The 25,055-nt window shown below is 44.4% G+C and overlaps 1 protein-coding gene across 1 annotated transcript in view; it reads right to left on the bottom strand.

The window, feature by feature from the left end:
- Positions 1-25,055, bottom strand: part of SEC22B (SEC22 homolog B, vesicle trafficking protein) — a 145,135-nt gene that overhangs the window by 21,581 nt on the left and 98,499 nt on the right. The window contains exon 4 of the mRNA XM_040407568.1: positions 17,689-17,835. Coding sequence (XP_040263502.1) covers positions 17,689-17,835 — 147 coding nt within the window. The remainder of the gene's footprint in view (positions 1-17,688; positions 17,836-25,055) is intronic.

Genomic DNA, 25,055 nt, shown 5'->3' with positions numbered 1-25,055 from the left:
TTTATGTTTAATCCAGATAGTTGGCCAAAGTAATTTATAACCTTAATGGCCTTTGGGAGGGATGTTTCCCAATCCTCCAAAAATAGCAGTAAGTCATCGGCATACAGTGCGACTTTTTCAGTGAGATTTCCATATTGAAAGTCTTTCACTAGGCTCGCAGTTCTCAGGGCTTCAGCTAGTGGCTCTATTGCCACCGCAAATAATAGTGGTGACAACGGGCACCCCTGCCTAGTCAACCTATAAATTTGGAATGGATCTGAAATAGGGATCGACCGATTATCGGTTTGGCCGATATTATCGGCCGATATTGAGGATTTTGAACGTTATCGGTATCTATTTTGCCGATATACCGATAACGTATGGGGAACACAGAACGCGCTGCTGTCAGCGCTCTCCGTGTTCCCTCAGCAGCACAGGGGAGAAGGAAGCAGTGTCTCCTCCCCCTGTGCTGCTGCCGCCAATGACAGAAGAGAAGACAAGAGGAGGGGAGGGGCTGTGGCCGCTGCGCCACCAATGAAGATAAGCCTTTCATTCATTCATATACAGGAGGCGGGAGCTGGCTGCAGAATCACATAGCCGGCTCCCGGCCTCTATGAGCGATAGCTGCGATCCGCGGTAGTTAACTCCTCAGGTGCCGCGGATCGCAGCTACCGCTCATAGAGGTCGGGAGCCGGCTATGTGATTCTGCAGCCAGCTCCCGCCTCCTGTATATGAATGATTGAGAGACTTATCTTCATTGGTGGCGCAGTGCGCCCCCACCCCCAGGCCCCCCAGTATTAATCATTGGTGGCGCAGTGCGCCCCCACCCCAATCCCGGCCAATAGTAAAAACATTGGTGGCGCAGTGCGCCCCCCCCCCCCACCCAGTATTACTCATTGGTGGCAGTGGCCACAGGATCCCCTCTCCCCTGCTCCTCCGATCGGAGCCCCAGCTGTGTAAGCCTGGGGCTCCGATCGGTTACCATGGCAGCCAGGACGCTATTGAAGCCCTGGCTGCCATGGTAAGCTCCATGCTGCTGTGTGCACTATGCACAGAGCAGCAGGGACAGTGTGAGATCCTATTCACCCTGATAGAGATCTATCAGGGGGAATAGGACAAGGGTTCTAGTCCCTAAGGGGGCTAAAAGTTAGTAAAAAAAAAAAAAAAACACAAAAATATTAAGTATAAATGAAAAAGACTTATAAAAAAAAAAATACACATTAACAATAAACAAAAAAATACACATTAACAATAAACATATTAATTTTCAGCAGATTTGTGTAGGAATTTTTTTTTTCTCAAAAATGAAAATTCCCAGAATATCGGTATAAATTATCGGCTATCGGCCTGAAAGTTCACAAATTATCGGTATCGGCCCTAAAAAATCAATATCGGTCGATCCCTAATCTGAAAGATTGCTATTTAACTCACTGACGCTCTAGGACTAACATATAATAATTGTATCCACTTTATGAACTCAGGGCCAAAGCCCATTTTCTTAAGTACAGACCACAGATACCGCCATTCCACACTATCAAATGCCTTGGCCGCATCAAGAGATGCGACCGCCGCATTCGCGGTGTGGACCTGGCCCGCTTGGATACTTAAGTATAGACGCCTAATATTCACAGCTGTGGACATATTTGGCATAAAGCCAGCTTGGTCCGTATGTATGAAAGATGTTATTACCGTATTTAGACAATTCGTCAATACTTTTGCCAATATCTTCACGTCTACTGGAAGCAAAGATATAGGTCTATAGGAGTCTGCTTCTAAAATGTCTTTACCTGGTTTTGGTAGTAATATAATTATGGCTTCATTCATGGATGGTGGTAATCTGCCTGAATCTCTAGCGTCCTCACATACCCCCAACAACTGGGGCAGAAGTGTTTAAGCATAAGATTTATATATTTCTACCGGTATCCCATCTTTGCCTGGAGCTTTATTATTGGACATATCACTTAGGGCTAATTCCATTTCTTTTTCTTTTATTGTTATAGGCCCATCAAGCATGTTTCTTTGTTCTTCAGAGAAAGTATTAAAATGTAGCGGGTGTAGGAACCCCAGCAATTCCTCATCTGATGCATACATCTTGACCTCATATAGAGAAGAGTAAAATCAGTGCATGATTCAGAGTATATGCTCTGGTGATGTGTGTATGTTCCCCTCCCTATCTCGAAGGGCTGCTATGTATGTTTGTTGTTGGGCTTTAGAGATTATCGCTAACAATCTGCCTGCCTTTTCGCCTTCATAGTAGGATTGTTTCTGAAAAAAAACTTTTCTTTTTAGCAGTTAGTAATAGATTGTCATTCCGTTTTTGCTGTGCCTCCCACCATCTCTTTTCCATTGTCACATCCGGAGTAACGATGTACTCCGCTTCTGTTGCTTCTACCTCCGCTATTAATTTATGTACGGTGAACTTGGATTCATTTAAAAAAATATAATTATGTCAGCTATCAATAATCCTCTTAAGAAAGCTTTCATCGTATCCCATACTATCAATTTGGGGGCTGATGGATTATTAAGTATAAAAAATTATTTTAATTTCTCCCCAATTCCACCAATATCTGGAAGTATATGCAACCAGTATGGGTTGAATTTCCATATCTTATTGCCCTTTTGTTGGGAAGATAGAAAGTCAGCCGTGGCCATTACTGGAGAATGATCAGAGATCCTGCGTGTTAAATACTCCACCTTTTGGACAAAGTGCCCCATGCTCTCATTACCCAGTATCAGATCAATCCTTGACAGAGAGCCATAAGTGTTAGAGTAGCATGAGTATTGTTTTGTTTGTGGATGTTTCATCCTCCAGTAATCTAGCATGGAGACCTCTTGGATTAATTTACCAAATGGAGTAACTCCGCCCCCAGTGGATTGTGAACTCACACTCATTCTGTCTATATCAGCATTTATTACAGTATTGAAATCTCCCAATAATATAACTGGAACGTCCGGTAGATAACTGGAACTATAACAACTGGATAACTATAACTGGAATAGATAACCTGCGCTGTCTGTGACCGGCCGGGCGCTCCTCCTACTGGTAAGTGACAGGTCTGTGCTATAAGCAATGCCCCGCACAGACCTTTCACTTACCAGTAGTAGGAGCGCCCGGCCGGCCACAGACAGCAAGGTAAGTATAAAGCTTCTAAAATTGCTAAGTAACCATGGCAGCCAGGACTGCAGTAGCGTCCTGGTTGCCATGGTTACCGATCGGAGCCCCAGCGATTAAACTGGGACTCCGATCGGAACTCTCCGCTGCCACCAACTGGGGCCATAATATATCTATGGGGGCACAACTGGGGCCATAATATATCTATGGGGGCACAACTGGGGCCATCGTATATGTATTGGGGCACAACTTGGACCGTAATATATGTATGGGGGCACAACTGGGGCCATAATATATGTATAGGGACACATCTGGGGTCATAGTATATGTATGAGGGCACAACTGGGGCCACAATATAAAGATGGGGGCACAACTGGGGCCATAGTATATGGGGGGGATTTTAATTAGGAGGGGGGGAGAGGGGAGGCCGCACTGGCCACCAATGAATGTAATACAGGGGAGGGAGGGGGGCCGCACTGGCCACCAATGAATTTAAAACTGGGGAGGGAGGGAGGGGGGGGTTTGTCCCCTCCTGCCTGGCAGCACCTGATCTCTTACAGGGGGCTATGATACGCACAATTAACCCCTCAGGTTAATTGTGCGGATCACAGCCCCCTGTAAGAGATCGGGTGCTGCCAGGCAGCAGTCATGTACACAGTTCTTAGTATATTCTAACTTGAAGCGTCCCCATCACTATGGGAACGCCTCTGTGTTAGAATATACTGTCGGATCTGAGTTTTCACAAAGTGAAAACTCAGCTCTGAAAAAGCTTTTATGCAGACGGATCTGCAATCAGTCTGTGTGAAAGTAGCCTACGGACACGGATCACGGATGCAGATGACAATCTTGTGTGCATCCGTGTTTTTTCACTGACCCATTGACTTGAATGGGTCCGTGAACCGTTGTCAGTCAAAAAAATAGGACAGGTCATATTTTTTGGACGGACAGGAAACACGGATCACGGACGCGGATTAACAACGGTGCATTTTCCGAGTTTTCAACGGACCCATTGAAAGTCAAACGGAACAACGGACACGGATGCACACAACGGTCATGTGCATGAGGCGTTAGTCTGAGCTACCATGGTTGCAGTATCTGAACAGATAAGGTATAACTTCCCCTTAACAATTTTGCCTTTAAGAAGACAATTATAGTGCTCCAACCTCCTCAACAAGTCCCCACTAAAACACCGTTTGACTGGCCCGTGGGATAAAACAACACCTGTTGTTGAGGTCTAGCACTGATAAGTAATTAACCTTTGTTAACACAAGATGGTATAAATGGGTTGGCTAACCATAAAACTTGTTAACACTTAACTTACTTATGTGTTATAAAACCTCCCAATACTTTTAAAGGTCTACCTGCTCCCTCTGCATCTTTTCACATACTGATAATGGCGAGCTGCTGCTACCTGTTAAACCCTCTATTGCACATTCTCAACTTCTAACAACTGTTATGCCGCAACCTAGCATTAATACCCTCCAATTGTGCTCACATACACACACAACGCCATACTGTTTGCAGAGATTAGATCAACGTGTGAGCATGTTCTTTATCATCTCGGATGACTTCAGCTTTTGCCTTTCGCCAGCTGCCATTCATGTCGATCCAACCATTTCAGCGCCTCTTTCGGATCATCATGGAATGTTGTATTTCCCAATGCGACTATCCTCAACTTGGCTGGATACATCATAGAGTAGAATATATTTAACGCCCTAAGGCGACATTTAATGTCCAGGAATTTTGCTCTTCTTTTTTGTACTTCCTGGTAGAAATCTGGGAAGAGTGCCACCTTCTGTCCATTAATGGTAAGATCTGGCATTTCTCTGGAGAATATCCCGGACTTTGTAGTGTAGTATTTTCATTAATACTGGTCTTGGGGGTGCGCCCGAGGGTAATGGGCGAGTCGGAACCCTATGGGCGCTTTCTACTGCAAATAGTGGTGTCAGCGCCACCTCCCCAAACTTTTCTTTTAACCAGGTCTAGAATAAATCTGTAGGATTAGCCCCCTCAGTTTTTTTAGCCACTTCTACCAATCTGATATTGTTACGGTGTGACCGGTTTTCTAGGTCATCTTGTTTAGCCGCAATAACGTCTAGACTCCGCGCGTATTCCTTAAAATCTCGTTTCATGAGCGGTATGGCATCTTCAACTGCTCCCATCCGCTCCTCCAGAGCTGAGATGCGTTCTGACAGTTTTTTCAGGTCATGGCGAACTATAGTAACAGCCTCTTTTATGGCTCCCACTTGTACAGTGAGGGTATTCAGAGATGGTGTGCATAACATCTTTCAGGGTTGGTTCATCAGAATCAGAGTCCTGCGCCCCCTGTTTCAATGTAACATAGTAACATAGTACATAAGGCCGAAAAAAGACATTTGTCCATCCAGTTCGGCCTGTCATCCTGCAAGTTGATCCAGAGGAAGGCAAAAAAAAAAACTGAGGTAGAAGCCAATTTTCCCCACTTTAGGGGAATAAAAAATTCCTTCCCGACTCCAATCAGGCAATCAGAATAACTCCCTGGAACCATGACCCCTCTCTAGTAGCTATAGCCTGTAATATTATTACGCTCCAGAAATACATCCAGGCCCCTCTTGAATTCCTTTATTGTACTCACCATCACCACCTCCTCAGGCAGAGTGTTCCATAGTCTCACTGCTCTTACCGTAAAGAATCCTTTTCTACGCCGCTCAAAAAAATAAAGGGAACACTTAAACAACACAATGTAACTCTAAGTCAATCACACTTCTGTATAATCAAACTGTCCACTTCGGAAGCAACACTGAGTGACAATCAATTTCACATGCTGTTGTGCAAATGGGATAGACAACAGGTGGAAATTATAGGCAATTAGCAAGACACCCCCAATAAAGGAGTGGTTCTGCAGGTGGTGACGACAGACCACTTCTCAGTTCCTATGCTTCTTGGCTGATGTTTTGGTCACTTTTAAATGCTGGCGGTGCTTTCACTCTAGTGGTAGCATGAGACGGAGTCTACAACCCACACAAGTGGCTCAGGTAGTGCAGCTTATCCAGGATGGCACACCAATGCGAGCTGTGGCAAGAAGGTTTGCTGTGTGTGTCAGCATAGTGTCCAGAGCATGGAGGCGCTACCAGGAGACAGGCCAGTACATCAGGAGACATGGAGGAGGCCGTAGGAGGGCAACAACCCAGCAGCAGGACCGCTACCTCCGCCTTTGTGCAAGGAGGAACAGGAGGAGCACTGCCAGAGCCCTGCAAAATGACCTCCAGCAGGCCACAAATGTGCATGTGTCTGCTCAAACGGTCAGAAACAGACTCCATGAGGGTGATATGAGGGCCCGACGTCCACAGGTGGGGGGTTGTGCTTACAGCCCAACACCGTGCAGGACGTTTGGCATTTGCCAAAGAAGACCAAGATTGGCAAATTCGCCACTGGCGCCCTGTGCTCTTCACAGATTAAAGCAGGTTCACACTGAGCACATGTGACAGACGTGACAGAGTCTTGAGACGCCGTGGAGAACGTTCTGCTGCCTGCAACATCCTGCAGCATGACCGGTTTGGCATTGGGTCAGTAATGGTGTGAGGTGGCATTTCTTTGGAGGGCCGCACAGCCCTCCATGTGCTCGCCAGAGGTAGCCTGACTGCCAGTAGGTACCGAGATGAGATCCTCAGACCCCTTGTGAGACCATATGCTGGTGCGGTTGGCCCTGGGTTCCTCCTAATGCAAGACAATGCTAGACCTCATGTGGCTGGAGTGTGTCAGCAGTTCCTGCAAGATGAAGGCATTGATGCTATGGACTGGCCCGCCCGTTCCCCAGACCTGAATCCAATTGAGCACATCTGGGACATCATGTCTCGCTCTATCCACCAACGTCACGTTGCACCACAGATTGTCCAGGAGTTGGCAGATGCTTTAGTCCAGGTCTGGGAGGAGATCCCTCAGGAGACTGTCTGCCACCTCATCAGGAGCATGCACAGGCGTTGTAGGGAGGTCATACAGGCACGTGGAGGCCACACACACTACTGAGCCTCATTTTGACTTGTTTCAGGACATTACATCTAAGTTGGATCAGCCTGTAGTGTGTTTTTCCACTTAAATTTTGAGTGTGACTCCAAATCCAGACCTCCATGGGTTGAAAAATTAGATTTCCATTTTTAAATTTTTGTGTGATTTTGTTGTCAGCACATTCAACTATGTAAAGAACAAAGTATTTCAGAAGAATATTTAATTAACTCAGATCTAGGATGTGTTATTTTTGTGTTCCCTTTATTTTTTTGAGCAGTGTATGTTTGTGTACAAACCTTCTTTCCTCCAGACGTTTACAGTTACAGTCCTGGGGATAAATAGATGATGGGAAAGATCTCTGTACTGATCCCTGATATATTTATACATCTTCTGCCTGCAGGGCGCAATATCTGTTAGCTTTGGTAATGTGTACCCCTGCAGCATCATCTCTCTCAGTCTCAGAGTCTGCCAGCGCTTCCTCTGGCAGTTGCACTTGCCTTTTGTTCATTCCTCTGGTACTCTGAGCCATCGGCGTCCTGGCATACTTTTCCAGCCTCGCCGCAGTGTCTCTCTGCACCTCCGCCATGCGGCCCTGCCGGCCTGGAGTTGCCGCTCCGCCATCTTGGATTTCTCTCTCCCCGCTTTTTGTGTCTTTTTTCGGCTTCACGGCCCCGCTGTGCCCCGGAGAGGTTATTAGTGGCCCAGAGGTAGGTGTAGAGCTGCTGGAGCGTGATATTTGCCCGCCATCAGGATGTATTAGCCGATGATGCAGAGGAGCTCAGCAGCCGTGTGTCCGCTCACATGCCTTTCTTAGCTCCGCCTCAACACATAAGGCTTTGATCACAACTGCGTTAAGGGTATCCACTGCAGATCAGGTCCCAAATATTGGACACATTTTTGCAGCATGCCAGGCTCTATGATGGAAACCCATCAGATCTCATCATAGTCAAAAGGATCAATGTAAAGTAAGAAAGTTGCAATTTCCAGCTCACCATAAATGAGGATGCACAAAACAAGACCGGACCAGTCCTCTATGTAACACACGGAAGAAAAGAGTTCCAGCATCCAAAGTTTCGAAAGGGTTGCTTTGTCTTTATTCAGATTCATAATATGGATACAGCCAGTGTGCACCTCACCCACCACCGTGGCTGGTTAACATGCTTCGAACTGTTCAGTTCTTAATTATAACCTGGTGGAGTGCTTGTACCCCGGGGTAAAAAAGACCCCACCCTCAATCATGGGGGTGGGTAGGAAGGACCAAACTCCTCCCGGGGGTGAGCCTTCCACAAACAATACACCCATCACCATATGTCACAAACACTGCTATTTCCAGCCTGTAAAACACATAATGAAATTAAAATATTCCTGCCGCAACTCCTTGTAATACCTGGATTATTACCTGAGCAATTTATAAGCGGAGGAATAATTAAAAACAAAACCAATCCTGCAGAAAGGGAAAAAAACTTAGCGGTAGTCAGTGTGAACACATTCCGAATCCAGTGTCATAATGGTTAAATCCACCCTCTGCATGTATAATGGCTTAGAATGGAAAAACTATCCCATCACTCAGACATACCTGATTAACACAATGATTGCCAGTCCGTTGCTATCTTAAATAAAATATAGTATAATTTGAGTATGTTGCAATATCATTTCAACCTTCCATTGATAACAATACATGAGTTCCCTATGCATATTGAGGCGCTTCGGATACAGAGTATCTAATCTAAAGATCCAGAAGGCATCCTGCAATAGGATCTTATTCCTGATGTCACCCCCTCTGGTGGGGGTAGGGGGGGGGGGGGGGGAGAATAACCCTCTCAATGGCACAAGCACTCAAGCTGGCCACATTTCTATTATGTTCTTTAATGAAGGGACTCTAGCAACACTGGAGATACCTGTTGCCAAGTAGTTGGCAACATAATTCAGATGCTCCCGCAGCCTGGCCTTAAATTGTCTGCAGGTACTTCCCACATACATAACATGCACTGGTGCACTTGATGAGATAAATAACACCTACACTGTTGCAGATGATATAGCTCTTAATAGAAAACTGTTATGTATGTGTAGAATTTGCAAACACTGTAGTAGGTTGTACATAATTCCAGGACTTGCAGGTGTGACACCCGCACTTGGTAAAACCCTGATATCTAAGCCAGGTGGGTTTAGATTTAACAGTGGAAGAAACAAGTAAAGATGGAGACAATTTATTGGCCAGGCTGCCAGGACGTCTTGAAACAATCCAGCAGCCATCCCGCAGTAAAACAGGAATTGGTCCTCATATAAAATCGGGATACATCTTTGTACAGCCTGTTTGATCACCGTAAATTGGCTACTAAAATTGAGGACAAGTGTAGTTTTGTCACTAAAATTTGCTCACTTTTTATTTCGGTACCCTCTACCTGAAGGTTTGAACAAAAGATCTGTTCTAGTCCTCTTCTTAACTATCTGGGCGGCCCTAGTCAGCATCCAGTTAGGGTATCCCCTCCTTTTCATTCTGTCCTGAATTACCAGACATTCTTTTTGGAAAGAAGCCTTCATGCTACAACTCCTACGTGCTCTGATAAACTCACCCACCGGCACAGACCGGAGGGTATGCATCGGATGGTGGCTGTCAGTAAAATAAAACCTGTTGTCAAAACTGAAGTAATTGGAAATCATGAGCAGTGTAGTCACCTCCACTATATAGTCCACAAAATCTGTCGGCAACTATATCTGTGCAGGTGATATTCCAATGCCAAAAGGGTTATGTTATGCGGGATCGAGGGATAAAGGGAAACCACATCGAGGGTAAGCCAAATATACTTTTCACTCCAGGATTTGTCCTAGAAAGCCCTCAGAACATATGATGTGTCCATGACAAAACCTGGTAGTCTCCTAAGGGTTGGAGAATGGCATCTAGCCACTCCCCTAATCTTTCAAATAACGACCCAATACCCGACACTATGGGGCGGAGAGGGGGGGTACCTCTTTTTTGTGTGTCTTAGGAAGGGCATGTATGATGGGGATGACTGGACTTTCCACACACAGAAAATCATATTCCTTTGTCGTTAATGAAACCTCTGTCTCTGCTCTTGTCTAACAAGGACAGATAAGTCTTCTTAAATGTATAAGTAGGGTTTCCCTCTTATCTTCTGTATGTGGAAGAATCAGACAGCATGGCCATCATCTGCCCAAAATAAACATCCTTGTCCATGATTACCACGGACCACCCCTTGTCCGCCATTTTGATTACTAGGTCTGAACATTCCTTTAGCTGTTTCAAAGCCTCGTCCTGCCGTCTAGTGAGATTCTCATACCTGTATTTTTTATTAACCTGGAGAGCGTGGATCTCAGTGAGTTCCCTTTCTAATGTTTCTTGAAAGGTATCCATGCTAGGAACCCGTGACTTCACAGGATAAAAGCTAGCATTTCTGGTTTTAAATTCCTGACTATCCACTTTAGCATCAAACATTTGATTTTCTATTTGTAACCCCTCCAGGCAAACCAGTGAACATTGTTCTGCAAAGGAAAGACCGGTAAAAACATTGCAAACTGACTCCCGGGGTTTCTCATTATCAACCTCGTCATCACATGACTATGTAGAATTATCAGAGAAATGTCTCCTCAGAGTCAGATTGCGAACAAATTTATTAAACATCTAGTATTGTAGAAAAAAGGTCAAAGTCCATTCCTTGTACAAAGTTCAAGCCAAGGGATAATACATCCAGCTGGTCCTCCATTAGTGCCCTTTGCGATAAGTTGATTACGTCATGTATGGGGACATCATGTGAACAGGGTCCTATGTCTTTCAATGTCTGGTCGACATTGTATGCGGTTTTCTTAGTGTGTTTTCTACCTGCCCTTCTTGCCCGTTTTTGGAGTTGTACCCCCATGTCTTTGTTTGTTTCTGGATTTTTTTTTAGACTAAGAGAGCTTATTCTGTAGAGACATAGGCTCCCCCTTATTTCTATCCGCATCATCAATGGAGTCCTTGGAATCACTTGTACCCTCTGTGGCTTCCAGGTCTGATGAATTGAAGCTCACTCTGCGGGCTGTCCCAGCCCTTCTCTGGGACCTGTTTGACAGTTTTTTTATTTTTTAATATAGATTTCAGGGTGTGTGGTAAATTCTCACGCCTACCCCACTCATATATCTGATCATTATTATAGTCAAAAAGATCCCTTTGGAATTTGTTTTGTTTGACCTCCATATTTTTCAAGGTATTGGATGTCTTATCCTGCAATTCTTGGAATTGCTGCATGTCCTCATGTTTATTCTGACAGGTACAGCAAGCTTCAATTTCCTGTTGTATTGAGTCGAGTTTCTCCCCCTCCTGTTCAATTATGAGTGCCATCAGCTGGAGTGAACATTCTGATAGAAACAAATGATTCCCAAAAAACTGTTGTGGGAATTTTTTTGATTCAAAGTCCCCTTGGTAACATGGACTTCATATATTTATTGAGTGTGGTAAAATCCCACCACAGTCTCATTTCTTGCATAAGGAGTTTTTCCAGCTCTTGCATTTTGATTTGCATATGTAGCCGTTCTTGGGAGGTTTGGTCTTGGGTAGAAAACACATGGTCCGCTTTGGACCTGCGGTCTGATGAGGATAAATGAGCCATCAAAGGGTGGAAACGGGGTGGGGCTACACCTGTATACCTGTATATCGGCAACCGTATTATAATTTCAACACAGGTGAGTACAACGGAAAAGTCCTGTAACAATGTAAAGTAAGAAAGTTGCAATTTCCAGCTCACCAGCCTTATCGATCTTTAGATTAGATACTCAGTTTCCGAAGGGCCTCAATATGCGTAGGGAACTCATGTATTGTTATCAACAGACGGTTGAGAAATGATATTGCAACATACTCAAATTATACTGTATTTTATTTAAGATAGCAACGGTCTGGCAATCATTGTGTTAATCAGGTATGTCTGAGTGATAGTATAGTTTTTCCATCAAAAGGATCAATCTGATGTAAATGTGCGTGATTGTGCCAGATCCAGCACCAGGATTACCATGATTTTCATTCTTGTGCTCAGAGCAGAACAGTGAAAGTCACTAGCGCAGATGTGAACAAAGCCTAACAACAGATGTTGCAAAACATCATAACAGTAAAAAGACAATTACAAGTCTCAATGACCAGGTTGTTATTATTGGAAATTAGAGGGCAATACATGGAGTGGGTAAATGAAGAGACAAGTATAACTCCCAGCATGTCCAGACTTATCATACGGCATCAGTGGACATTCCTGTTGTCATGTAACAAAAGCCATTGAAAAGCAATTGAAGGCGTTTGCTTTACACAATTAGTTTAGATAACACATCATTAAGCATGTGTGCTAACGCTACTACATCTGTACATGTGGAAGAAAATAAATGGGAGAGAAATGCAACTCCCAGGATTTCTAGGGTGTTATTATAGGCTATTAAAGAAAATTACAACTTCTAGAGGAAGCACAGCACAGGAGTCACACCCCCTCACATCTTGACATCATGCAGGTCCTTGACCACTTCTCTGCGCTGCTGAGCTCAGTCTTTTTCTGCACTGGTCGATGATGACATCACTCAGGTCCTTCTCCTCCTGGTATCTTCTCCTCTGCACAGCTAGCTTGCCGCGGCTGGGTCCCCTCCCCAACTGGCCTCATAGCAGATGCATTCTCTACCTCCATTGGATATATGCCACTAGCTTTCTCACTGATCCAGCAATGCGCTGTATGAGTGCTCTGCTGAATCAATAAGGAAGCACTGCAAAAATATTTGCACTAGAAAATCCAAAGTCACAGGTGCACATCCATAAAGCTAACGTACAATCAGCAAACAAAATATGGCAGCACACTTTGGATCCGCTTGTCAAAATTTTCTTGCAGTGTGTTTGGAGGGTAGCGGCCTTCTTTCAGATGGTAGATGGGCCCAACACATTTTATCGAATTGTCCGCGAAGAGCTTCCATATGTCATGTTTAGTACCAATGTACGGTAATCCAGAATTATATCTAATCCCTAGTTCTATTGTTTGCAGGTATAACAGTGTGCCATCTTATTTTGTTTGCTGTTGAAGGAATACTTAGTCGCACACTGTTTATACTGTATAGATTTCTAGGAGTTGGGTTCCCACCCCGTCAAACAGTATTGAAAGAAATTCCAGATATAACACAATTGGTCATTGCTCAATGAATATTGCTTGCTTTATTGAATCTGCGGATAGTATTAGTGACGTTTCGACCTAATTCGTGCTTTATCAAACTGGTGCCGCTGTTAAGGAGAGAGTAGTGGAATGGAAAGTCCACGCCTCAGATCAGAAATAAGCGTGCATCCGCACTGTAGAGAGAATGAGGCTCATTTTCCCTGCAGTGCTTAATGGAAAAAAGGGTCAAAATGGCCAATATTATTGCTCTTAACACCCCCCTCCCCCCAAAAAAATAAAAATAAAATTATATATATATATATATATATATATATATAAAAAGGATTTAGCAGACTCTGGGGTTGTGGTACGTTGTTCATAGGACACCTACACAAATATGGCCTTCATGGAAGAGACATCAGCATAAAACCTCTCAGCAAATGAAGTTAGCTAAACAAGCCTGATGTATTTTGGAAACAAGTCCTATGAACTGATGAGGGTAAAATAGAATTCTTAGGCCACAATGAGCAAATGTATGCTTGAGAAAAAAAGGCCACAGAATTTCACCTCTCCAACCATTAAGCATGGGGCTGGATCAATCATGCTTTAGGTTTGTGTTGCAGCCAATTTTACGTTTCAAACAGCAGAGGTCCGCAGTTAATGATCGTGACCGGCAATAATGCTGATCGTGGTCATTACATTCTTTAGATGCCTTGATCATGGCATCTAAAGAGTGGAAAACCCGGAACCGTGCCCTTCTGGGTTAAGCATCCCTGTGCTGCAAATAGTGATGCTGGCAATTCACTATAATTAAAAATTAAAAAAATATTAAAATTCTAATCACCCCCCCTTTCTGTAGAATAAAAAATTAATACATAAATAATAAATGCTAATACTAGGGCTGCACGATATATCGCAAAAGTAATCGAATCGCGATAATCGGCAAATGCGATTTGGCGATTCGGCCGACCCGAAAATGCCGCGATTATATATGAAGGGGCCCCTATTGATATAAAGTCCTCTGTCCTATTGATAACAGGTCCAGCCTCTGTACTTAATTTCACGATGAATGCACTGCAGCGACGAGCGGGAGCGAGCGAGGCAGCCTGCCAGCGCGTGACTGACGTCACTTAGTCACGCTCCTGCTCCCTGAATTAAGTGGGAGGAGCGTGACAGTGACGTCAGTCACGCGCCGGCCGGCTCGCTCTCTGCACTGCAGTGCATTCATAGTGAAAGTACAGAGGCTGGCCATTTTATGAATAGGAGAGTTATGTGCACAGTTTAGGACACATGAAAGGACACATAGGGTCATGAGGGGGACCAGCATAAGATGCTATATGTGTGTCTTATGCTAGACCCCCTCGTGGCCCCATGTGTCATAGCACACATCCCCCATAACAGTGCCCTCCGCAGGTCCCCCATAACAGTGCCCTCCGCAGGTCCCCCATAACAGTGCCCTCCGCAGGTCCCCCATAACAGTGCCCTCCGCAGGTCCCCCATAACAGTGCCCTCCGCAGGTCCCCCATAACAGTGCCCTCCGCAGGTCCCCCATAACAGTGCGCTCCGCAGGTCCCCCATAACAGTGCGCTCCGCAGGTCCCCCATAACAGTGCCCTCCGCAGGTCCCCCATAACAGTGCCCTCCACAGGTCCCCCATAACAGTGCCCTCCACAGGTCCCCCATAACAGTGCCCTCCGCAGGTCCTCCATAACAGTGCCCTCCGCAGGTCCCCCATAACAGTGCCCTCCGCAGGTCCCCCATAACAGTGCCCTCCGCAGAACCCCCATAACAGTGTCCTCCGCAGATCTCCCACATAACAGCATCCTCCACAGATCCCCCATAACAGCGTCATCCACAGATCTACACCTCCACAGATCCCCCACATAACAGCGTCCTCCACAGATCCCCCACATAACAGCGTCCTCCACAGATCCCCCACATAACAGCGTCCTCCACAGATCCCCCACATAACAGCGTCCTCCACAGATCCCCCACATAACAGCGTCCTCCACAGATCTCCCGCATAACAGCGCCATCCACAGATCCCCCATAACTATGTCATACCCAGCCGCGTCAGCGGCTCATGTGGGAAAATCCAAGCAAATAGACCTCTAGCACAATTCCCTTAAAATATCGCATCGCACATCGTTATCGCAATTTTTAGGGCTATATTCCCATATCGTGCAGCCCTAGCTAATACTAGTCAAATATAAAAGATATTTTCCAATATTGCGAGTGACGTAATGGAAAAAAGGGTCAAAATGGCCGATTAGCCATTTTTTTTCCCAACGCTTCTCTTACGCAAATTTTTTTTTATAAAATGTGATCAAAAAGTCACAAACACACTACAGTAAAAATAAAAACTACAGATCGTCCCGCAAAAAATGAGCCCCCACACAGCTCAGTAGACATAACTATAAAAAAGTTATGGCGGTCAGAATATGGTGATGTGATTAAAAAAATAAAATAATTTTTTTTTTTTTTTTTTTTTTTTTACCGTATTAAGAAATAAAAAAAAAACTATACATATGTGGTATCGTTTTCCAATTGCACCCCATTTGGAATTTGTTTCCCGCTTCCCACTACATTGCATGCCATATTAAATGGTGGCATTAGGAAGTACGTGTCCCGCAAAAAACAAGCCCTTACATGGATATGTGAACAGAAAAATAAAAAAGTTACGGCTCCAGAAAGATAGAGAAGAAAAATGAAACCGCAAAAATGAAAAAACCTCCGGTATCCAAAGAGTTAAAGGCTATGCACACTTTTGAGGTAATTTTTGTTTAGGATTGCATTTTATTTTCAATTGGCCTTTATTAAAAATATTGAACCGTTCTGTCACAAACGGTTAAAGGGGTTATCCAAGTTCTCAAACAGCCTCCCCATGTGCTGGGCCCCTCACAGGTAATATACTTACCCCACTCCGCATTCCCACACCGCCGCTGCTCCTTCTCCCTGTACACGGATGAAAACATCCTGTGTCAGGGGGGAGCAGCCAATGCCAGGCATCACCCGCAATGCTAGGGAGGCTGGTCCCCGTCTGCCATTGGCTTCTTCCCCCACCGACACCGGATGTTTTCATCCGTGTAAAGGGAAAAGCAGCAGCAGGACCAGGAGTGGCGCCGGGACCAGGAGTGGCGCCAGTATATTACCTGTGAGGGGCCCGGCACATGGGGGGCTGTTTGAGAACTTGGATAACCCCTTTTACTGTTCTTTTAACTGTGTGAACGGTACTCGGAATTTCACTTTGCGCTGGTCATCTAATAAAATGTATCTCTAAACTACTAAGGTCACAAACACTTCTTTAAGACACATTTGTATCCGTAAGATAAGAAATGAGCTATAATGAGTGTTTAAAAGGTCAGAGAGCAGAGTTAAAGGGCCTGTCAGCTCCAAAACTGCTTGAGCATCTCCGCAATGTACAGAAAAAATGGCTCCATATTTTGAATAAAGACCAACTGAGATTTTTTTTTGTTGCTCAAAATGGGTATAATGCAATAATAAAAAAAACATTCTGCCACCAAAAGGGTACATAAGCTTTTAAGTTGAAAAGATGATGGCTTCCACAATTGGATAATGATCCTAAACACACCTCAACATCCACAATAGACTCCTTCAAAAGGTGCAAGCTGAAGGTTTTACCATGGTCCTCACAGTCCCCTGATGTGAACATCATTGCAAATCTGTGGATAGACCTCAAAAGAGCAGCGCACGCTGGACGTCCCAGGAATCTCACAGAACTGAAAGACTTTTGCAAGGAAGAATTGATGAAATTCCCTCAAACAAGAATTAAAAGACTATTGGCTAGCTACAAAAAGTTGTGATACTTGCGAAAGGGGGTACTACTAGGTACTAACCATACAGGGTGTTTGTTATTTTAAAAATGTTAAAGATGAAAATAAATAGTTTTTGCTTAAAATACAAAGGGAATGTGTCCCCTTTCAATTTATAACTTTTTTTGGAGATCATTGCATCTTCAACTTGGTTATAGAAAATCTGTCACGTCTCCTGACATGTTTGTTTAAGTGACTACATTCACTCCCCATGTAATAATGTTGGAGCATCTATTCTTATGATTCTATGTTGTGCCATTCTATTATTATTCCTCTTGGAAGTTTACAAATAAATTGCTAGCAGTCTGCAGTAAAGGTACTGCTGGGTGTTACCAATAGCAAGTGTGTCTAACTCTTTGCAATCAGTCCTGCTGGTGTCAGACTGTGCAGCGACATACCCTTAACTGGTAACACCCTTCTGTACCTTTACTGCAAGCTGCTGACAACTCTTTTATAACATCTAGTAAAAATATCAGAGGAATGACACAACAGAGCCATAATATATGCTCCAGAATTGTTATTATATGAGGAATGCAAGTAGTTACTACAACAGACATGTCTGGAGAGATGGCAGGTCTTCTTTAACTGCTCACAGTTAGAGTAATTTTGACTAGGTGTGTCCAAACTTTTGCATGCCACTGTGGCATATATATGCTTTTATAAAAAGAACCTACCAGATAAAGCTTCACCACGAAGCAGTACTTCTTCAATATTTGCCACCATGATCCTCTGAACATCTTGTAACTCTGTGTTGATGGTGCCCAAGTTTCTTCTAGCTCTACTGTCAATATAAGTCTTCTTTGTCTTCTGAATATAATTATCTACAAATTAAGAGAAAATAATTACAGTAGCGAAATAAGTTTATATTTCTGTGGATTACCTGTTTGAAAATCTGGATTTATCTTGCACCTATGGACTTCATTTACATGTGGAATTTTTTTATGCACAGATTTTATGCATTTGTTACTTGGAAAATTTAAAGAAGGATTTAATAGTAAGGAGTGAGGCAATATTTGCAAGTGTCCCGTTTCACTTTTCATGGATTATATGGACATGAGTTTGGGAGACTCATTAAATATGACGCTTAAAGGGTTTGTTCAAGGGTTGTCTCAAGCAAGTGGCATTTATTATGTAGAGAAAGTTAATGAAAGGCACTTACTATTGTATTGTGATTGTTCATATTGCCTCCTCTGCGGGCTTCAGTAATTTTTCCACCACATAATACACTGCTCGTTTCCATGATTACAACTATCCTGCAATCCAGCAGTGGTGGCTGTGCTTGCACACTATAGGAAAAAGCGTTTGCCTCTCTGTAGAAAAAAGCAATAGCCTATGTGTGCTCCCATTGTCCCGGCCACCAGTGTGCAAGCAGGACCACCACTGATGGATTGCAGGGTGGTCGTAACCATGGAAACGAGCAGAGTATAATGTGATTAAAAAAATGAATCCAGCCAGCAAAATAGGCAATATGGATATTAATACATTAGTAAGTGCCTTGTATTAAACTTTCTCTAAATAATAAATGCCATTTCCTGAAGTGAAATAAAAGCATTCTAAAAGCATTTCTTTCACCCCTCAAGTTATATCCATACATTCAAGTGCAGCTGTATCGTGTGATCTCCACTATGACCACTAGTCCAGAAGTTGTTCTGAAATGTACACAGGATGTCAGTTTCTTCTGTGTGGCTGACTCCCTAAGAACTACAGGATTATATCCATGATCACCTATCAAATTCCTCCTTGCAGCATTAAGACCCCCTACCCACAACGCAGTGCTTTTGAAGAAATAATTTTACCTTATCTATGGGACCATTAGTGCAGTAATATGATAGTTGAGATCCTACAATGAGAACCTGCCATTGAGTGCCATTGTCAGTCCATGCTATTTGTTCAGAGTCCAGTGTATTTCTATGAGACACAGCTTCAGCCGGTCTTATCTGCCTCCTATCTGTAAGAGATCACATAAAGATCATATACAGGAGGCAGGGGAGTCCGACTGAAGCTGCATAAGACAGAAATAGATCAAGGATTTGGAGTGTGATTGAAAGGACAGAAATTCTGTCATTGATCCATCATTTGCTGCCCTTACATAGGACTGAGAGCAGAGCAAATGCAGTGTGATCCTACTCCACCTCCACTGCAATAATGAGAAAGTAAAGAAGGAATCAAGATGGTAGAAATAAATGGCATACCGAATAAAATAGCTTCACACAAGGCATACGCAATACCCTAGAACATTATTTTTTTAATAGCAGACTATGCGGCGCTAGATGGGCAATATATAAATTATATATATTTAAAGGGCATCTGTCAGCAGATTTGTATCAATGAGCCTCTTCTAGGGCATTAACGTTATATCTATCTCTCTGCCTCCGCCATGCCCTCTGCACACCAGGTGTGATGATGTTTTCACTGCCTGGGACTGTCAAAGTGGAGAGGGTGCAGAAGTTGCAGAGAGTCGAGCATCTAGGTGTAACAGCAACGCCCTCATTGCTCCTAGAGGCTCATGGCCGCCGGTCGCTCCTTCTTCTGTCTGTGCGGCGCATTGCTAATGCTTATAGCATTAGCAATGCGCCGTACAGACCTATGAGAAGAAGGAGCGACCGGCAGCCACGGAGCACGTGAGTATAATGCTGCTCACTAACATACCATGGCAGCCAGGACTTCAGTAGCGTGACTCCTGGCTGCCATGGTAACCGATCGGAGCCCTAGCATTACACTGCTGGGACTCCGATCGGAACTGGCCACTGCCACCAATGATGGGGGGGGGAGGAGTGGGACCCTGTGGCCACTGCCACCAAAGATTAATACTGGGGAGGGAGGGGGAGTGGGTTTGAGTTATCAGAGGAGGCTGATAAGAGGGAGAGGCTGGGGGGCGGATCAGGGGATGGGGGGGGCACATGAGAGGCTGGGGGGGCACATGAGAGGCTGGCTGCCATGGTCAGCTCCCTGCTGTTGTGTGCACAAAGCACAGGGCAGCAGAGAGAGTGTAAAGTGACAAGGGTTCTAGCCCTTTACCACCTCAGCTCCCCTAGCTTAAACACCCTTAATGACCAGGCCACTTTTTACACTTCTGCACTACACTACTTTCACCGTTTATTGCTCGGTCATGCAACTTACCACCCAAATGAATTTTACCTCCTTTTCTTCTCACTAATAGAGCTTTCATTTCATGGTATTTCATTGCTGCTGACACTTTTACTTTTTTTGTTATTAATCGAAATTTAACGAAATTGTTGCAAAAAAATGTCATTTTTCACTTTCAGTTGTAAATTTTTTTTTAAAAAAACGACATCCATATATTAATTTTTCACAAAATTTATTGTTCTACATGTCTTTGATAAAAAAAAAATGTTTGGGTAAAAAAAAAAAAATTGTTTGGGTAAAAGTTATAGCGTTTACAAACTATGGTACAAAAATGTGAATTTCCGCTTTTTGAAGCAGCTCTGACTTTCTGAGCACCTGTCATGTTTCCTGAGGTTCTACAATGGCCAGACAGTACAAACACCCCACAAATGACCCCATTTCAGGAAAGTAGACACCCTAAGGTATTCGCTGATGGGCATAGTGAGTTCATAGAACTTTTTATTTTTTGTCACAAGTTAGCGGAAAATGATGATTTTTTTTTTCTTACAAAGTCTCATAATCCACTAACTTGTGACAAACCCCATCACGAAATACCTTGGGGTGTGTTATTTCCAAAATGGGGTCACTTGTGGGGTAGTTATACTGCCCTGGCAATTTAGGGGCCCTAATGTGTGGTAAGTAGTTTGAAATCAAAATGTGTAAAAAATGACCTGTGAAATCCTAAAGGTGCTCTTTGGAATGTGGGCCCCTTTGCCCACCTAGGCTGCAAAAAAGTGTCACACATCTGGTATCGCCCTACTCAGGAGAAGTTGGGCAATGTGTTTTGGGGTGTCATTTTACATATACCCATGCTGGGTGAGATAAATATCTCGGCAAAAGACAACTTTTTCCATTTTTTTTATACAAAGTTGGCATTTGACCGAGATATTTCTCTCACCCAGCAAGGGTATATGTAAAATGACACCCCAAAACACATTCCCCAACTTCTTCTGAGTACGGCGATACCAGATGTGTGACACTTTTTTGCAGCCTAGGTGGGCAAAGGGGCCCACATTCCAAAGAGCACCTTTAGGATTTCACAGGTCATTTTTTACTTACCACACATTAGGGCCCCTAGAATGCCAGGGCAGTATAACTACCCCACAAGTGACCCCATTTTGGAAAGAAGACACCCCAAGGTATTTCGTGATGGGCATAGTGAGTTCATGGAAGTTTTTATTTTTGTCACAAGTTAGTGGAATATGAGACTTTGTAAAAAAAATCATCATTTTCCGCTAACTTGTGACAAAAAATAAAAAATTCTAGGAACTCGCCATGCCCCTCACGGAATACCTTTAGGTGTCTTCTTTCCAAAATAGGGTCACTTGTGGGGTAGTTATACTGCCCTGGCAATTTAGGGGCCCTAATGTGTGGTAAGTAGTTTGAAATCAAAATGTGTAAAAAATGACCCGTGAAATCCTAAAAGGTACTCATTGGAATTTAGGCCCCTTTGCCCACCTAGCCTGCAAAAAAGTGTCACACATCTGGTATCGCCGTACTCCGGAGAAGGTGGGCAATGTGTTTTGGGGTGTCATTTTACATATACCCATGCTGGGTGAGATAAATATCTCGGCAAAAGACAACTTCTACCATTTTTTTTATACAAAGTTGGCATTTGACCGAGATATTTCTCTCACCCTGCATGGGTATATGTAAAATGACACCCCAAAACACATTCCCCAACTTCTCCTGAGTACGGCGATACCAGATGTGTGACACTTTTTTGCAGCCTAGATGCGCAAAGGGGCCCAAATTCCTTTTAGGAGGGCATTTTTTGACATTTGGATCCCAGACTTCTTCTCACGCTTTAGGGCCCCTAAAATGCCAGGGCAGTATAAATACCCCACATGTGACCCCATTTTGGAAAGAATACACCCCAAGGTATTCAATGAGGGGCATGGCGAGTTCATAGAATTATTATTTTTTCCACAAGTTAGTGGAAATTGATTTTTATTTTTTTTCTCACAAAGTCTCCCTTTCCGCTAACTTGGGACAAAAATTTCAATCTTTCATGGACTCAATATGCCCCTCAGCGAATACCTTGGGGTGTCTTCTTTCCAAAATGGGGTCATTTGTGGGGTGTTTGTACTGCCCTGGCATTTGAGGGTCTCCACAATCATTACATGTATGGCCAGCATTAGGAGTTTCTGCTATTCTCCTTATATTGAGCATACGGGTAATGATATTATTTTTTTCCGTTCAGACTCTGGGCTGAAAGAAAAAAAGAACGGCACAGATTTCTTCATTCGCATCGATCAATGTGGATGAAAAAATCTCTGCCAAAAAAAAAAAAAAAAAAAGGAGGGGAAAGGCGTCTGCCAGGACATAGGAGCTCCGCCCAACATCCATACCCACTTAGCTCGTATGCCCTGGCAAACCCGATTTCTCCATTCACACCAATCGATGTGCATGAATAAATCATTGCCGGGATTTTTATTTTATTTTTTTATATACAAAGTGTTTGCCAAAGTATATGAACACCGCCGCCTCCTCAGCTCATATGCCTCGGCAAACGTATCTTTTACTGCAGAGGAGAAATCTCGTCTTGCAGCGCCGCATACACTGACTTTTGTGTAATCTGACAGCAGCGCAATGCTTCTGTCAGAATGCACATCAGTGCTGCAGCTAGTCGATCGGTTGGTCCACCTGGAAGGTAAAAAATACAAAACAAAAAAGAAAAAACCAGGCCGCAACGCAATAAATTTATTAACTTTATAATAAAATTTGAACGGAACATATAAACTTTATTTAACTTTTTGAACTGAACGCTAACTTTTTTGCTTACCGGTGATTTTTTTTTTTTACCTTTAGAGGGCAAACCTCTCCTTCCCCATGGGACAATGTGCAAAGTGCAAATCGCCCAAAGATGTGGCGAAGTACATTATGCACTTTATCCCAGATGAAAGGAGAGGTTTGCAGCAGCTGTGAGTGTAAGGGCCCTAATAGCCCTGTGTGCCTGTCCTGTGAGATGCAATCCCTATGCTAAGTGTACCTGTGTGTGGTACTTCCGGAAACACTCCCCTAAGCATAGGGCAGGGTGGTCAGGGCAGTCAGGACAGAAATAGCGGGTGTCACGCCTTATTCCACTCCTGCTACAGACACGGCATCTTTTTCGGGGTGACTGTTGGGTTGAGGTACCAGCAACGACATTGGGGAAATGTTGCTCGTGTAGATGGCTCACTACACTGGTGGATGGGGCCACGGAACCTCCTGGATACAGGAGGTTCTCGATGATCTCTTCCTGAAATTTGAGGAAGGATCCTGTTCTCCCAGCCTTACTGTAGAGAACAAAACTATTATATGCAGCCAATTGAATCAAATATACAGACACCTTCTTATACCAGCGTCTGGTGCGTCGGAAAACTGAATAGGGAGCCAACATCTGGTCATTGAAGTCCACCCCTCCCATGTGAAGGTTATAGTCGTGGACTGAGAGGGGCTTTTCAATGACACTGGTTGCCTGTTCAATTTGTATTGTCGTGTCTGCGTGAATGGAGGAGAGCATGTAAACGTCACGCTTGTCTCTCCATTTCACCGCGAGCAGTTCTTCGTTACACAAGGCAGCCCTCTCCCCCCTTGCAAGACGGGTGGTAACGAGCCGTTGGGGGAAGCCCCGGTGACTAGGTCGCGCGGTGCCACAGCAGCCAATCTGTTCTAGGAACAAATGCCTGAAGAGGGGCACACTTGTGTAAAAATTGTCCACATAAAGATGGTACCCCTTGCCAAATAAGGGTGACACCAAGTCCCAGACTGTCTTCCCACTGCTCCCCAGGTAGTCAGGGCAACCAACCGGCTCCAGGGTCTGATCTTTTCCCTCATAGATCCGAAATTTGTGGGTATAGCCTGTGGCCCTTTCACAGAGCTTATACAATTTGACCCCATACCGGGCGCGCTTGCTTGGGATGTATTGTTTGAAGCCAAGGCGCCCGGTAAAATGTATAAGGGACTCGTCTACGCAGATTTTTTGCTCAGGGGTATACAAATCTGCAAATTTGTTGTTGAAGTGGTCTATGAGGGGCCAAATTTTGTGGAGCCGGTCAAAAGCTGGGTGGCATCTGGGACGGGAGGTGGTGTTGTCGCTAAAGTGCAGGAAACGCAGGATGGTCTCAAATCGTGTCCTGGACATAGCAGCAGAGAACATGGGCATGTGATGAATTGGGTTCGTGGACCAATATGACCGCAATTCATGCTTTTTGGCTAGACCCATGTTGAGGAGAAGGCCCAGAAAAATTTTAATTTCGGAAACTTGGACTGGTTTCCACCGGAAAGGCTGGGCATAAAAGCTTCCCGGGTTGGCGGCTATAAATTGAGTGGCATACCGATTTGTTTCTGACACGACTAAGTCTAAGAGCTCCGCAGTCAAGAACACCTCAAAAAATCCAAGTGCCGAACCGATCTGAGCTGTCTCAACCCGAACTCCAGACTGGGCAGTGAAAGGGGGAACTACAGGTGCGGCTGAAGTTGGGGACTGCCAATCAGGGTTTGCCAGCACCTCAGGGACTCTAAGGGCTCTACGGGCCTGTCTGTGCGGTGGATGCGACGGGGTAACTATTGCACGTGCCACCGTACCAGCTTCAACTGCCCTTCTGGTGCTCGCCACTTCACCATGTTGTACGACAGTGCTGGTACTAGGTCCAGGATGGGCTGCGCTGCTGGTGTATGCCTCACCACGTAATCCGACAACGCCAGCCCCACTCTGCTGCCCTTGAAACGGATCCTGCGCAACCTGTGGTCTAGCGACACGGGGCCGGGTACGCCTGGTGCTATCAGGGACCTCAACCTCCTCGTTCCGAACTTTGGGTCAGACTGCCACTGCTTTCTACAGGTTCATATTCTGACCCGCTAGATTCATCAGATGAGGATTCCCATTCCTCATCCGACTAGGTCAGAATCCTGTAGGCCTCTTCAGAAGAAT

This window comes from Bufo bufo, chromosome 9 (assembly GCF_905171765.1).
Source record: "Bufo bufo chromosome 9, aBufBuf1.1, whole genome shotgun sequence".
NCBI classification, from domain to species: Eukaryota; Metazoa; Chordata; class Amphibia; order Anura; family Bufonidae; genus Bufo; species Bufo bufo.
Note: the sequence above shows the minus strand (reverse complement) of the source record. Positions and strands in the feature narration are given on the sequence as shown.